The 16,035-nt window shown below is 53.5% G+C and overlaps 1 protein-coding gene across 11 annotated transcripts in view; it reads right to left on the bottom strand.

The window, feature by feature from the left end:
• The window catches only part of BTRC (beta-transducin repeat containing E3 ubiquitin protein ligase), a 174,000-nt gene extending 168,841 nt beyond the window's left edge, over positions 1–5,159 (bottom strand). For 4 of the 11 annotated variants that reach the window (XM_075935610.2, XM_075935614.2, XM_075935607.2 and 1 more), the window contains exon 1: positions 4,982–5,153. In XM_075935610.2, coding sequence (XP_075791725.1) covers positions 4,982–5,029 — 48 coding nt within the window. In that variant the 5' untranslated portion in view covers positions 5,030–5,153. Of the gene's footprint in view, positions 1–4,981 lie in introns of all 11 variants that reach the window. The other 7 variants (XM_075935603.2, XM_075935608.2, XM_075935605.2 and 4 more) reach the window with 6 other exon arrangements.
• Positions 5,160–16,035: the final 10,876 nt, after the last annotated feature.

Below are 16,035 nucleotides of genomic sequence, written 5' to 3'. Positions count from 1 at the left end.
TGGGCTGAAGGCAGAAGGGGCGGGGCCATGCCACTCCCGCACTGCCGGGAGCATGACACATCCCTCTGTCCCTTAGACACATGCCCCTCTGGTGGGGATTTAAAGGGGCCCTTTAGACTTACTGGACCCTGGGGCAATTGCCCCCTACCCAGTCAGCTTGGATGAGACAGTCACTCCCAATGGCACCCAAGGGTACAGTATTTTCTGTTACTATCTATCCCTTTCCAAATGGTTCATAACATTGTTAGCTTTTTTGACTACCACTACTCACTGGGCAGATGTTTTCAGAGAACTATTCAGGATGACCCCAGGTTCATTTTCTTGAGTGATAATGTCTAATTTAGACCCTGCCCTCCTCCCCCTGAATTCTATATTAATAGATGGAATTATGCTTTCCAATGCACGTTGTTTTGCATTTATCGATACTGAATTTCATCTGCCACTTTATTGCCCAGTCATCCAGCTTTGAAAGGTCCCTTTGTAACTCTTAGCAGCCAGATTTGAACTTAACGATATTGAGTAGTTTTGTATCATCTGCAAAGTTTGTCATCCGTTTACTCCTTCCCCTCCATTTATGAATATGTTGAACAGCTCTGATCCCAGTACAAATCCCTGAGGGATGCCATCACTTACCTCTCTCCATTCTGAAAATGGACCATTTAGTCCTATTTTTTCTTCCTGTCTTTTAGTCAATTACCAATTCATGAGAAGTCCTTCCATTTTACCAGAGGACAGCTTATTTTGCTTAACAGTCTTCAGTGAGAGACCCTGTGAAAGACTTTCTGAACATCCAAGTACTCTAAACAATTGGCAAGGCACAATTTCCCTTTGCAAAAACGGTGTTGACTTCCCCCAACAAGCCATGTTCATCTATATGGCTTATAATTCTATTTTTTACTATAGTTTTAACCAATTTGCCTATTCTGAGGTTAGGTTTACCACCCTATAATTGCCAGGATCACCTCTGAAGCTTTTTTAAAAAACTTGCATCACATTAGAGATCCTCCAGGCCACTGGTACAGAAGCTGATTTAAGAGATAGCTTACATATACCCGTTAGCACTTTTGGCAGTTCTAGAAATAAAAGTCTCTTCCCTTCCAGTCTATAACAGAAAATGCTTAGTTTATCTTTTTTCTTGTCTGATTTTTTTTCTTGTGGGTCTTGCAAGTCTGAGAGAGAAGAACACTTTTCTTTTAGGGCAGCATTTCTCAAAGTGGTCCACAGAGCTACTCTGAGAAAGCTGCTAACAGGCCGCTCTGGTTTGTTTATTTACCAGCTCTGCAGCCACGGAGCCTCGCAGCTCCAACTGGCTGTGGTTTACCATTTGCAGCCAAGGGGAGCCATGGGAAGCAGCAGCCTGGCTCTCACCACTTCCTGCAGCTCCCCTTCGCTGCAAATGGTGAACTGGAGCCAACGGGAGCAGTGAGGCTCGTGGCTGTGGAGCTGGTAAACAAACAAACCGGAGTAGATCCACGGACCATTTTGAGAAACACTGTCTTAGGGAAAAGCAGTCCATTAGTCATTTATTTCTCAATGCAGTGAAGCCCTTGGTCATTCTTAACATCAAGAATGAGTTAAACAGTCTATGGCCTGTTCCTGGGAAAGTTCTCTCCCCCACACGGACATGCCTCTCCCAATGGACTGAAGGTTTCATTGTTCCAGTGAAACACAACCAGGCTGTGGTCATGAAGGGACAGGTAGCTAGGGCCAGTACCATGGAGGGATTGAAATATCTTGAATTGACCCTCTTTATTCAATAGGAAGCCAATGCAGAATCAGGAGCACCAACATAGCGATCTATGCTACTAAGTAGACAGTTGGAATTTTTTTCAGGGCACAAGTCTCCATAACGCCTACTTACAATGAGTCGTAATTATCAACTCTAGAGGTCACAAATGAGTGGATTACCATGACTTGATATATAACAAACAAGCCATGGCACATTCCTCTAGTCAATTACATATGGCGAGGGCTTTTTTTTTTTTTTTTTTTTTAAACTCCCAAGGATATTTTGACACCCCCTATCTTTTTCACCTCTTCCATAAACTTGACAAAAATACAGGAACTGGCAAAAGAATTCAATGACCTGGACTACAGATGTATGTGACTAGTCGACTACCCAATAAATGCTTCTCAAGCAGTGGAGTAGGAATTTGACTAGTTGCTTCTCCCCCTCCATTGCTGCCTCTATCAGAGAGGGGCAGTAAGGAGGAGGGGAGCAAGAGCCAGCACTGGGGGAGCCAGGTTAAAAGCCATTTCCCACCCCTGCACCCTCTCCACAGGGGGCAGCGGGGAAACAGCGCAAGTGACGATTTAAACTGTCCCATTAGTGCTGGTCCTTTCCCTTTGGACTGTACAAGAGCTGCCTGTGACTCTTGTATATTTCAAAGGAAGAGGCACAGAGGGGAACCCACACCAGCTGGGATTTCTTTGCTCTCTGCTACCTCTCTCTCTTTGAAATGTACAAGAGTCATGGGCGGCTCTTGGACATTTCAAAGGGAGAGGCGCAGTAGGATAGCAAGTGCCCCCCTTATTGACTAATCGAGTAGTCGATGGAAATTCCATTGTCTCCTCAATTATCTGATTAACTTGAAATGTAACATTCCTAATCTGGACATAAGAGATTTAAAAATATGTACCAATTATACAAGATTAAAAAAAAAGAAGCTAATCAACAATTTAGAATTTCTACCGACTTTTGAAATGCAAAGGAAAGCCAAGATTTGTATCTGGTGTTTCAATATTTCCATACTGGGCATACATTCTAAAAGCTTAGCTGTATTTTATGTTCTTTATGAGCACAGATTTAATTCTGTGCCAGTGAAAGCATTAATTCACAACAAATAAACTTCCAACAAATGTTGCCAGTCACTTGAAATGTATTCTTAGAAGCAAAACAGTTTAGAGCGTCTAAAATTAGTATTAAACTAAAGCTGGCATCACTCTCTGCTTTAGTTTCTTGATGCTATTTTTCCAATCAAACAACTTAGAAATATAAACAATGATAAAGGAGGAATATAATTGTCGTCTCACTCAGTGTATTACCCCAAATCTAAAAAAGCCAGTCACATTTGAAAACTCGTCTGGCTACTGATAGCCAAAGCTATTTTCTGTGCCACAGGCCAATTTATAACCCAAGACAATGTAAAGGCTCTTTGCATCCTCTCTATTAACAAGGATGTAATAGAGCAGGCAGATGTAACAGAGTAAAATGTCACTATGTATATTTCCATACCCAGGCTAAAAAGGGGCTTAAGAAAAAAAGACTACGGAGAGCAGATGTGCACCCCATATACTCTACGCAGAACCAAAACCTCACCTCGCACCAATACTTCGTTGATCATCTCTTACCACCAATCAGGCCAGAAATCTTGTTTAGAATCTCTACAGTTCTCTGATGGTCCTAAACCTACCTTCAGATCCCCTCCTGCCACATCTGCAGGTCCCTCCCTGATCCCCAGCACAAGGTTTCTCGTCCACATGCTCTTGCGCCCAAATCCAAGCATTTAAGCCCACCTCCTAAAAAACTCTATGCTCATCAACTAGCATCCGCCAGTGCAGCCAAAAGATACCCCAAGCCCTGCCCACACTGTACAAAGATCTCACTGTGACTTTACAAAGGCTCAGGTGCCTTCCCCCACCCCCATCCCAGCACTCACCCTTGCTCCAAGGTCCCTGCCTCTCACACTCCAGAACTTGCCTTCTTCCTGACTCTGCACCCTGGCTGATTTCCCCACCTAATTCTATCCTAAGTGCCCCCTGCTCTCGCACTCCCCAACCCGTTTCTCTCCTATCAGAGTCCTTTGAGACTCTCGATACCCTGCGACACCCATCCCCATTACCAACTTCCCCAGGCCCTCCCGCACCATTGCTCTGGCACTCGCATCGCTCAGAACCCCCCATGCCTTGTTCTCCAGCCCTGAATCTCCCACCCGCTGGTAACCCCCCACCCTAGCACTCACCTATCCCGCAGATGCCTGCTCCCCCAAGCACCCCCTCCCCCTGCCAGCAGCCCCCCCATCTGTGACTCGACAGGTACCGCTCCCCCAGCTCTCCCCATAGGGCCGTGCTCCCCCACCACTTGACCCTCTCTCGGCATTCCCACAGAGCAGCACCCTCTCCCCCCCCGGTGTCCTGCTCCCCCATCTCTCCCCCCCACAGCACTCCCGTAGAGCAGCGCCCTCCCTCCCTCTGGCCTCCTGCTCCCCCATCTCTCCCCCCCACGGCACTTCTGTAGAGCAGCGCCCTCCCCCCAGCGTCCTGCTCCCCCATCTCTCCCCCCCACGGCACTTCTGTAGAGCAGCGCCCTCCCCCCCCCCCGCGTCCTGCTCCCCCATCTCTCCCCCCGGCACTCCCGTAGAGCAGCGCCCTCCCCCCCTCCGGCCTCCTGCTCCCCCATCTCTCCCCCCCCCCCCGGCACTTCTGTAGAGCAGCGCCCCCCCCCCCCCCGGTGTCCTGCTCCCCCATCTCTCCCCCCCCCCCCGGCACTCCCGTGGAGCAGCGCCCTCCCCCCCCCCCCCCGGTGTCCTGCTCCCCCATCTCTCCCCCCGGCACTTCTGTAGAGCAGCGCCCTCCCCCCCCCCCCCCCAGCGTCCTGCTCCCCCATCTCTCCCCCCCCCCCCCGGCACTCCCGTGGAGCAGCGCCCTCCCCCCCCCCCGGTGTCCTGCTCCCCCATCTCTCCCCCCCCCCCGGCACTCCCGTAGAGCAGCGCCCTCCCCGCCCCCGGCGTCCTACTCCCCCATCTCTCCCCCCCCCCCCTGGCACTCCCGTAGAGCAGCGCCCTCCCCCCCTCCGGCCTCCTGCTCCCCCATCTCTCCCCCCCCCGGCACTCCCGTGGAGCAGCGCCCTCCCCGCCCCCGGCGTCCTGCTCCCCCATCTCTCCCCCCCCCCCCGGCACTCCCGTAGAGCAGCCCCCCCCCCCGCACAGCGCGCCCCTCCCCCTCGCCGCCCCCCCGCGCTCCGGCCCCGCAGGCGGCTCACCATGAACTTCAGGGCCTTGTCCTGCAGCACGGCCTCGGCCGGCTCCATAGTCCCGCCCCGCCGGGGCCAGGGCCGGGGCCGCCCCGTCCCTCAGTGGCAGGCCGCAGCCAGCGCAGGCAGGAACCGCCGCTTCCCCCCGGCAGGGCGCGCGCGCCGCCCGCAGGCCCACGGGAAATGTAGTCCCCGGCCGCGGCACCGGCAAGCGCCCGGGCGGCCCGGAAGCACTACACCTCCCGGCATGCCGCGCGGCCGCGGGCCCTGTCGGCCGCAGAGCAGCTGTGCGCATGGCAGGCTGCTGGCGGGGGGCGCGCGGTGGCCGATGGGAGTTGTAGTCTGCGCGGGGCGGTAGGCGGAGCAGGAGCACTGCCAGGACTCCCATGCGCCCAGCTGATCGGCCACTGGCCGGCCGGCTCCTGGAGTCGCGTGATTAGAATCGCAGCCCCTCCGCAGGGCATCAAGTCAGGTGCACGCGGGGCAGCCTGGCCCCAGCCAGGGCAGGGGGTGGGGGGCAGTAGTTTTTGATGGGAGGGGGCACTCCAAGAATTTGGAAAGTCGGTCGAGGGCCGCATCTTCCATGCTCTGACCGGAGGGGTGCAGGGCGTGGGATGGAGGGCGGGCGCAGGAGGGGGCTGTGACCTGGGACAGGAGAGGTGCAAGAGGTGGTGCAGGAGAGGATTCTGACCAGGAGGAAGGATGGAGGCGGCGGTGCAGGATCTGGGAGGCGGTTGTAATCTAGAGCGGGAGTGCAAGGATTTGGGTTGTAACTGGGGGTGGGGATGAGGGTGCAAGGTCTGGAAGGGGATTGTGACCTGGAGGAGGGGTGCAGGAGGGGATATGGGTGCAGGATCAGTGGTGCAGAGGATTTGGGTTATGTGGGACAGGAGTGCAGGAAGGGCGGGGGGTAGAGGACTGGGGGAAAGAAGAGGCTGGGTGCCAGAGGCAGGCTTCGGCTGGGAGACACTTACCTGAACAATTCCTGGCCAACAGCCCTGCCCAGCAGGGTTCTCAGCCAGGCTCCCTGCCTTCCATGCCCCCACAAGCTGCTCAAAGCAGAAGCTGCTCTAAACATTGTGAGCCCGGGAGAGGGGTACTTTGCCGGTCCTGAGAACAGGCAGCTCCCATTGGCCAGAAACCAGCCTATGGGAGCTGTGAGATTGTGCTGGGGCAGGGGGAGAAGCCTCTCCCCAGGTTCACAGCAGTCACAGAAGCATCGAGCTAGCTTACTTCTTTGAGCAGCGTGCAGGGGTGGGGCAGGTAGGGATCCAGCGGCTGCTCATGAGCTGTATTTTAACTGCCCCTGATCTAGAGCACAGGGCAACCCTTGCCTTTTTTATTAATTTTTTTAAAGGACGTTTCTAGGCCTGATGGGTGCAGAGGAAGCTTACGAGTGGGACAGCTGTAGCTTGCCAGCTCTTGCACCAGCCCAACGTTTGTTGTGTGATTTCACCAACGTGTTGATGCTCCCGAGTTAGCAATTCCCCCTTGTCCTCGCTACCTGCACTGCGCTAACACCTAGAACTGCCAGTGGGGGTGGTGGCCTGTTACGCTAGGCGCTGTACAGACACGGAACAAAGAGCTGGTCCCTGCCCCAAACAGCTTGCAGTCTACAGCCAGCAGGTAGCTACCGCCAGACCAGCAGGGAGTGGAAGGAAGTGCTGAAAGGTTGGAGTGCTGGATGGCTGTCTCGCGGCACCGTCGGTGCGAGAGGTGGTAAAGGAGACAACCGCTTGTTTGAAAATGTTACCTGGTGGGTGACAAAGGCTCCAGGCATTGGCAAAGCAGAGGCAGGAGGAGTGGGGGGGATAACAGGTGGGGTGGATGTAGACCACAAAGGGCCTTGCAAAGGAAAGCAAGTAACTCCTGCTGCCAGGAGGAAGTGTCTGCAAGTGACCCCGTGTGGCACTGGTGGAGACACAGCGAGCCTGTTCCATGGCTGGACGGGTAGAGTTCATGGGAGCACCATTTGCTTTAAGGGTGGGGAGGGATGCATGCTCCGTTCTTTGTAGCTCCTTCCCAGCCCATGGTGCAGGGTCTTCCCTGGGCCTGGGGAGGCTGCTGGAGCAGGCTTAGGTTCCTAAAGTGCCACATTATCAGCTCCATCCCTATTTCCCACTGGCTGGGCAGGAAGCTGCACCCTGCCCTGGGCAGCCCCAGAGCAGACCACAGAGGGAGCTAGGTCCTGATCTCTGCCCCAGGATAGGACCAGGCTGTCTCCTCCCTGCACCCCCTCAGAGATGGGACCAGACCACTAACCCCTCACAGCCAGTTCCATGCCCGACTTTTTCCAAAAAAGATGCCCCTGCATGAGAGGGATGGTTAAGGCCCTACAGGTGTGTTGTGGTGCCAAACCACAGAGGATTTCATGGCAGCACAGGGCACCCCACAGCCATTGAGAACGTCACTGCATCAGCCTGGCTAGAACCAGATCCTTATCATCTCAGCTAAATGGGAATCTCCCCCGGTTGCTGAACGGTATAGGACCTATGACACACATGGGAGCAGCTGTCAACATAGCGAATGCAGGCACATCGCTATGATGGGAAGTGACGCGCATACTGCTGCACCACGGTCATGCGCTGATGAAACCCTCTTGTGAGAATTTCACACTCTTGTGTTTGCACCAGTACAAGCCCCGTGGCTCGTGTCCACACAGGGCCACGCTGCAGCCGTGTAAGTGTGGCGAGGTGTAAGGAGATCTGGAGTCCTGATGCAGGCTCACTGACTGGAGGGGGATTATCATGGCAGATTGTGGGAGACAGGCTGACTTGTGAGGGAATTTGGGGAGCAGACATCACCCACTCCTCATCCCATATCATAAGTGTTTATGAGATGGTTCGATTGCAGAGTGGGGATGGGGTTGCTTGTGTGTTAAAGCTATATTGGCAAAAAAGATCTCTTGGCATTGGAAAAGGTTCAGCAAAGGGCAATAAAATGATGAGGGGTTTGGAACGGGTCCCATATGAAGAGAGATTAAAAAGACTGGGAATTTTCAGCTTAGAGAAGAGGAGACTTAGGGGGGATATGCTAGAGGTCTATAGAATCGTGAGTGGTGTGGAAAAAGTGAAAAAGGAAAAATTATTTACTTATTCCCACAATGTAAGAACTAGGGGTCACCCAATGAAATGAATGGGCAGCAGGTTGAAAACAAACCAAAGGATGTTTTTCTTCACTCAGCGCACACTCAACCTGTGGAACTCCTCGCCAGAGGATGTGGTGAAGACCAGGACTTTAACCAGGTTCAAAAAAGAGCTAGATAGATTCATGGAAGTTAGGTCATCAAGGCTGTTAGCCAGGCTGGGTAGGAATGGTGTCCCTAAGCTTCTGTTTCTTCGGAGGTGGGGGACGGGGAGGGATCAGGTAAGGATTACCTGTTGTGATCCCTCCCTCTGGGGTATCTGGTATTGGCCGCTGTTGACAGACAGGACACTGGGCTAGATGGACCGTTGGTCTGACCCAGTCTGGCCATTCTTATGAACATTGCCCCCAAACAGCTTTACTCAGGGAGAAAAAAAAAGCAGAGGCAATTGTTAACATCTTGTGTGCTTCATTTGCAATGGGCTTGCCGCATTAGAGCCCAGCACTGCTAGGCATGGTAGCTCAGAACCCCCAGCCAGCAGCTACAGCTCTCCAGCTACCCACCTTAGAAGGCAGCACCATCACTGGCACCAATGCAGAAGGGTAGCAATACGCTGCCCCATGCCATCTGTTCTATGCTGCTACTGGCGACGGCGCTGCCTTCACAGCTTGGGAATTCAGCTGCCATTTACAGCGTTGTATCTATGGGAAAATGCATTCCAAGTTCCAAACAAATGGCTTACAGACGAACTTTTGGAACACACCCCGTTCGTAAATTGGGAACTCCCGGTATATAAATCGCTGGCTGGCTCACACCTGGAATATTGCGTGCAGTTCCAGTTGCCCTCTCTGAAAAACGATATATTCATATGGGGAAATGTACAGAGAAGGGGGAGAAAAAAAGATCAGGGAATGGAACAGCTTCCATAGCAGGAGAGATTAAAAAGACTCAAGACTTTTCCGCTTTAGAAAGAAAACAGTGAAGGCAAAGTTATGAGAGAGGTCTATAAAATCAGGAACGGTGCGGAGAAAGTGAATAGGGAAGTGTTATTGACTTCACAGAACACAAGAACCTGGGGTCGCCCAATGAATTAATAGGCAGCACTTTCAAACCAAAAAAAAAAAAAAAAAAAAGGAAGTATTTCTTCACACAATATGCAGTCAACTTGTGGAACTCCTTGCTGGGGGATATTGTGAAGGCCAAAAGTATAAGTGGGTTCAAAAGACGACTAGATAAATGCATGGAGGATGGGTCCATCGATGGCTACTAGCCAAGACCATCAGGGAGTCAACCCCATGCTCTGGATGTCTTAAGCCCTTAACTGCCAGAAGCTGGGAAAGGGGATGGTAATTGCCCTGTTCTGTTCATTCCCTCTGAGGCCCCACCCTGCCCCTTCTGATTAAGGCCCCACCCCTTCTGGGAGCACGAAACCTCCCCACACACACACTTTGCCCAGGGCCCAAGCAAATTCTGTCGACCCCGCAACAGCATGATAGACCGTGGTCTCAGTACCTGATTTAGGCACCCTGAGTTATGCAGAGGAAATGGATTCACCCCTCCTTTCCCATCCTGTCTCCTGACCCAATAAGATCACACCCTGCAAATCTGAAACAAATGCCTTTTTACAGCGCGATTTGGATCAAAGGTCCTGCGGGCTTTTCCCACCCCAGCAGGGGTGTCCCGGCCAAACCTCTCCGGACAGCGGTTATCGAGGGGATCCCATTTTCTGTCCGGAGTGGCTGAGCTCTGCACGGGTGGCTGCATTTTGTGCCGAGCCTCGTGCCAGGTGCCGAGTTTGGGTAGATGAAAGATGCGGCCTCCCCATACAGTTACCACAGGGATCATTTCTGTGCCGTCTTATTGCTTTGTGCCTGGCAGCCCACGTCCGCGGTACAGCTCCGGATTAATGCGGCGGCAATCATTAACTGGATAAAGAACAGCTGGTGCTTTGCTTGAAGTGAAGATGTTGGGGTCAGTAAATACAGGGCTGGTGAAACCATCTACCGCCGGTCTTTCGCTGCCTCTCGCTGCATTCCAGAGGGGCTTCCTGTCTTGTCCCTGCGCCCCTCCGAGGAAGCGGCAGGAGCCAGCCCATGAAAACGGGAGCTTTCATCAGAGCCGTTCCTTTGGGCATTCGTGCCGGAATTTTCATATTTTGAATAATAAAGGAGGGTTTGAAATTAAATTTGTGGGCTTGCCATCTGTGTGCGCTTGGACTTATTTTCCTCGTCTTTGGCAGGCTCCGGCCTTCATGCTTCCCCTGCCGAAATGAAAAGAAAGAAAGGGAACGGAGGGGGAAGGGGGAAATCGGCAGGAGACGGCCTCCTCGTTCCCTTTGGCGTGTGACTGTCTGTGGGCAAGGACTGATTGCTGCACGCAGGACACCCCCGAGCCCAAAGTGTGAGCGAGAGGCATGAATAGAACACATGGAGGAGGGGGGAGCCCAGGGCTAGGTTTGGACAACCGGGCCTGGGGAGCCCCCAAGGAGGAGCAGAGAGGTAGAGCTAGGAGGGACCTCGGGCCCAGGAAGGGCAGTGCGAGCGACCCCTCCCCACTCTTCCAGCTCAGAGTCTGAAGGCTCCTTCTGCGGCGACAGCTGGGCACTTTGCTCTGTCCCTGCTGCCCGGAGTGCCTGGCATCCCTGCTGGCTGGGTCCTAGCCCTGCAGTAGCACCTCCTGTGCCTCCAGCTGCCGGGGCCTTGCCAGGAATAAAGAGCTTTTAGCAGAAGCGTCCTGACAGTGCAGGGTTCCCAGAACTGGGCCGCCAGCAGCCCGCGCGCACCCTCTTGGCTCCTGGGGCCTGGGCCACGTCCGGCCTCCTCTGCCCAGCTCTGGGCCTAGCACTGTTCTCGGTGCTTGGCGGCTCTGGGCCTGGCGGGAGAGCTGGGAATCGCGTGGGGGAATTCACCTCCGCCGGGCGTTTCCTGCCAAGTCAGGTGAGCCAGCCTCCTCCCCTCCTCGGAGCGTCCGGCCGGCTTCCATCGGCAGCAGGGGTTCCACTCGCCCGAGTAGGAGCTGGTGTTCTCTGGGCAAACTCCTCCTCTCCCTGCCCACTGGGCTGGGCTCAGAGCGGCACGGTGGAAAATGTCCTGAACACCACACGTGTCTGCAGGAGACGGATGGTGGGTAAACTGAAAGGGGGTGGGGGAGCCAGGAGGTGCTTTAGTGGTAACGGGAGAAGTCCTGATTCCCCAGGGGTCTTGCCCAGCTGTGGTACCCCTGTCCCAGAGGTGCCTTGGGACTGCGGGCTTGACCCAGTGATCTGGGCTGGAAGAGACATCCGTTTCCTCCAAAAGGTTGGCGGTGCTTCCATTAGGGCTGGGTGGCTCCCAAGGAGAGCCCTGCAGATCTGCAGATATCCACTGTCCATCTGCGCGTACCCACATCCGCAGGGCTGGGGGCGGACCCTCACGGCTCACGCTTGCCGATCTGGAGGCGGAGTCAGCTGTTGCGTCTAGACCCCTGCCAATGTGCAGCCATCCACTGCCTAGCTGCGGGCATCCGCGGATGTTGCTCATTTTGGCGGGTACGGCTGCAGATACCCGCTTGATATCTGTGCAGGGCGCTCCTCCCCAAAACAGTCTTCACCCTGGAATGGGATTGTCCGGGCGGCTGGCAGCACCTGGAAGCTCCCAGCAGAGGCTTGAACCGGGAGCCGGCATGCAGGGCCGAGCGCTGCGGCTGCTGTGGCTTTGGATCGGACGCTGCAGAGACGGGGACTCAAAGGGTTGCTTCGGGGTTTTCTACTTTGCAGTCAGCTCACCCTCTTGCCACCTGAGATCTTGTGGCGAGCCCCCCAGGCACTTCCTTTCACACCCAAGAAATGGAACTGCTCAGGGTGTGAAATGCTGGCGGAAAAGCCTGGGAAAGGCGACTGCAGGCCATGGAAGGGGCACAGGATTCAGGTCTTCTGCATTCTAGTCCCCATTCTGCCACCGACTTGCTGGGGGGCCTTGAGCATGTCTCTTCCTCTCTTAGTGTTGCCCCTTTGCCAAGGGAGGCTGAGCATGCCCACCTCGCGGGGCTGTGTTAGGCTGAATGAATTTGACCATCCCTGATGGGCGTCAGTTTCCCACTCTGTCATTTTTCACATTTGAGAACGAATGTTATTTCTTCGGAAGAGTGCGGCAAGCGGTGCTCACAAGGGCTGGGGGCTCTGTAAGTTTGTAGGCACCACACACACACACACACACACACACACACACACACACCTGCTGATGCACCACAATCTGACTTCCTGGTCTGCCAGGCTTTAGCCTCCAAACTCTGTGAATATACCCCCCCTCCCAATCTAGAGCCTCTTTCACCTTTCCATTCCCGGGCTGCCTTCACTCTCAGGCCTGAGTCTGTTTCACCTCTTCCTTGGCTGGCTCAAGCACCATCACGCAAGGATCTCGTAAAATCACGAGGGGGTCGCCGGCCTTCGTTTAGAACCGTGCAAAGGAGAAAGACTCCTCCCCTCCCCCAGCCCAACAGCAGAAAACAACCCTAACAACAAGTACCGAGGAGTCGGAAGAGCCTTGTAAAGCCTCATGAATATTGAGCGCGTCCTCATGTAAAATATATGACTTTGTGTAAGGATCAGGCAAGGAAGGTGCATGGTTTTTTTCTGATTTATGGGCCCGGCGACGGATTATTCATAGCAGAGCAGCTGTGTGGAAAGATTCATCCACTGCAAAATGTGATTGTACATCAGGCAGTGTGAGGGAACGGAGCTATGACTAATGGCTGCTTTACATATAAATGAGAAGGTTTGTGCTAGGCACTGTAAAAAAAAAAATTACACTCGCTCAGCTGAAGGGCCCATGGCATGTGCGGCCCAGAGGCCAGGGGAAGGCAGGAACAAGCCTGCCGGCAGAACATGCCAAACAGAAATGAGTGACGAGAGGCTCCAGAAGCCAGATTCGTCCTTGGGGTCAGCGTATCGGCCGCGGTGAGGCTCCCAACCGGGCAGGGTCTGACGCTAGTGGATGGGTTGTCTGGCCATATCACCGATGCTGAGCCCTGTGAAACTGCTTCCGTTCACGGCTGGTGCTGGTGCTGAATTCTTGTACCGAGCACAGATGGGGACAGGTCCTGATTACATTGATCAGAAGCTGATCAGAACCCCCCCGAAGCGGGTACGGGCGGGGGGGGGAGGGCGATTGACGTAGCCCTGGAACAGACCCTTCGTTGCTCCAACCCTCCCCCCCCCCGACGCACTTTTGTATCCGAGACGGGTTGTCTAGACATTGCAGATGTTGGGTCTGTAATTTATAACAATGGCCTCCAGAAGGCAATTCCAATTTGTTTCGCTAAAGCTTTAAGTTACAGGCAGCGCGAGCTCCTGTAAATACTCTTGGCTTGCATTGTAACTACACGAGAGGGCTGGCGTGGCGAAGACCCGCTACGGAGCAAGGCCTTCAGAGGGGCGCGATGCTCCTCGGGTCCACACCTCCCTGCAGCAAGACCGCGACGGAAAGAACCGGGCAGTGACCTGACCGTAAAGGGGATCAAGATGGTGGACCCCACCCGGAGGTCCTTACTCGGGCAAAGCGCCCAAGGAGCGTCAGGACAGCACCCCGTGGAATTCAACGTTCCCCACCCTCAGCCGTCTGCTTTTTTTGTGCCTTTCATCAGCTGCCTTCGCTCGTCATTCACATTCCTCCTGCAAACTAGAGCCGGGCCCCCCCCGCCGACGAGCCCGATTTCCCTTCGAGAAAAGGACGAGCTACCAACAATTAGCAACAGAGGAAACCTCCCAGTGTAGACCTGCCCCTGAGCATACTGATGGAAACTTCTCTCCCTGGGCCTCAAAGCAGCCTTTCAAGGATAGCCTCCATCATCTAGGGGTCATAGTGGACCACACGTTGAATATGAGTCAACAGTGCGATGCTGTTGCAAAAAAAGCAAATATGATTCTAGGTTGTATCCAGTTGTGTTGTAAGCAAAACTCGTGAAGTCATTCTGCCGCTCTACTCTGCACTAGTTAGGCCTCAGCTGGAGTACTGTGTCCAGTTCTGGGCGCCACATTTCAAGAAAGATGTGGAGAAATTGGAAAGGGTGCAGAGAAGAGCAACAAGAATGATTAAAGGTCTAGAGAACATGACCTATGAAGCCAGGCTTCATGAACTGGGCTTGTTTAGTTTGGAAAAAAGAAGATTAAGGGGGGACATGATAGCGGTTTTCAAATATCTAAAAGGGTGTCACAAGGAGGAAAGAGAAAATTTGTTCCTCTTGGTTTCTGAGGACAGGACAAGGAGTAATGGGCTTAAAGTGCAGCAGGGGAGGTTTAGATTGGACATTAGGAAAAAATTCCTAACTGTCAGGGTGGTCAAATATTGGAATACATTGCCAAGGGAGGTGGTGGAATCTCCCTCTCTGGAGATATTTAAGAACAGGTTAGATAGACATCTGTCAGGGATGGTGTAGACGGAGCTTGGTCCTGCCTTGAGGGTGGGGGGCTGGACTCGATGACCTCTCGAGGTCCCTTCCAGTCCTATGATTCTATGGGCCTGCGCATGGGTGTGTGGGGGGGTGAAGGCCCAGTTGGGGAATGGAAGACCCTTCCACCCAAGGCCCCAGCCTTTCCTCAACCCCGCTCCCTCCCCCCGATTGTGGAGACAAGCCCGGCCCCCACCCCAGGTTACTGCCCCTGATCCCAGCAGCCACAGCATGTGGGGCAGCTGTGCAACAGCCTGATTCTTCCCCAGCCATCTCAGGGGGCTGGCAGGGCAGTTTTGGGAAGGCAATGCCTTCCCTTGCCTATGTTACCCACCGCCCACGGGCCTGTGCTTCCGAGATCCCCTACACCGGAGAGGGTCCCCACTGGAGGATGTATTGGCAAGAGATGAAACAGAGCCAGAGATGAAACAGAAACGTTCACACGGAAGGGCCATCCATAGGGGGAAGTCCAGTCTCCAAAAGACCAGACAGCCGTTATCCCTCTGCTACGGCTGCCTGAGAGGAGGCCGTTTTACCAAGAACAGGTCCCTCTGTGGCCCTGGATCAGGGTCTAGACCCTCCTAGGCCGAGGGTCTAGACATGAAGGCCAGAGCACAGCCCAGCTGCTCAGACACTATGGTGGCGAGCGCAGTGTAAGGATCTACCCTGTGCAGAACAAAAATACGTTTTCATCCACCACTGATCGGGGATGAATCCAGGCACGTGATGTGAAATGAAGTAAACGGTGGATCCTTTGTACCTTGATGTCTTTAAATCACGATTTGAGGGTATCAGTAACTCAGCCCGAGATGAGATTCTGAAGCCGAGGATGGTCAGATAAGAGGATGAGGATGGTCCCTTCTGACCTTAAAGGCTGTTTTAATGCAACACAAAGGTTTTGATTTTAAATATCCCTATGTGTACATATTCTAATCATGGTTAAAATATAAAAACAGCCAGATTGGGTCAGACCAAAGGTCCATCTAGCCCAGTGTCCTGTCTGCTGACTGGCCAATTCCAGGTTCCCCCGAGGGAGCAAACAGAACAGGGAATCATCCAGTGATCCGTATCCTGCCATCCATTTCCACTGACGAACAGAGGCTAGGGTCACCCTTCCTACTCACCCTGGCTAGTAAGTACTCATGAACTTAACTGCCATGAATCTATCTAGCTCTTTTTTTGAACTCTGTTAAAGTCCTAGTCTTCACCACATCCTCTGGCGAGGAGTTCCACAGGTTGAGTGTGCACTGAGTGAAGAAAAAGTCCTTTTGTTTGTTTTAAACCTGCTACCTATCAATTTAATTTGGTGACCCCTAGTTCTTGTGTTATGGGAACAAGTCAATAACTTTTTCTTATTCACTTTCTCCACACCAGTCATGATTTTATAGACCTCGATTGTACCTCTTAGTCTCTTCTTTTCTAAGGTGACAAGTCCCCATCTTTTTAATCTCTCTTTCTATGAGACCCGTTCCAAACCCCTCCTCATTTTTGTTGCCCTTTTCTGAACCTTGTCCAATGCTGAGAGATCGTGTTTGAGAGGAGGCGACCACATCGG

Source organism: Pelodiscus sinensis, chromosome 8 (assembly GCF_052426305.1).
Source record: "Pelodiscus sinensis isolate ZL-2025 chromosome 8, ASM5242630v1, whole genome shotgun sequence".
In the NCBI taxonomy this organism is placed as follows: domain Eukaryota; kingdom Metazoa; phylum Chordata; order Testudines; family Trionychidae; genus Pelodiscus; species Pelodiscus sinensis.
Note: the sequence above shows the minus strand (reverse complement) of the source record. Positions and strands in the feature narration are given on the sequence as shown.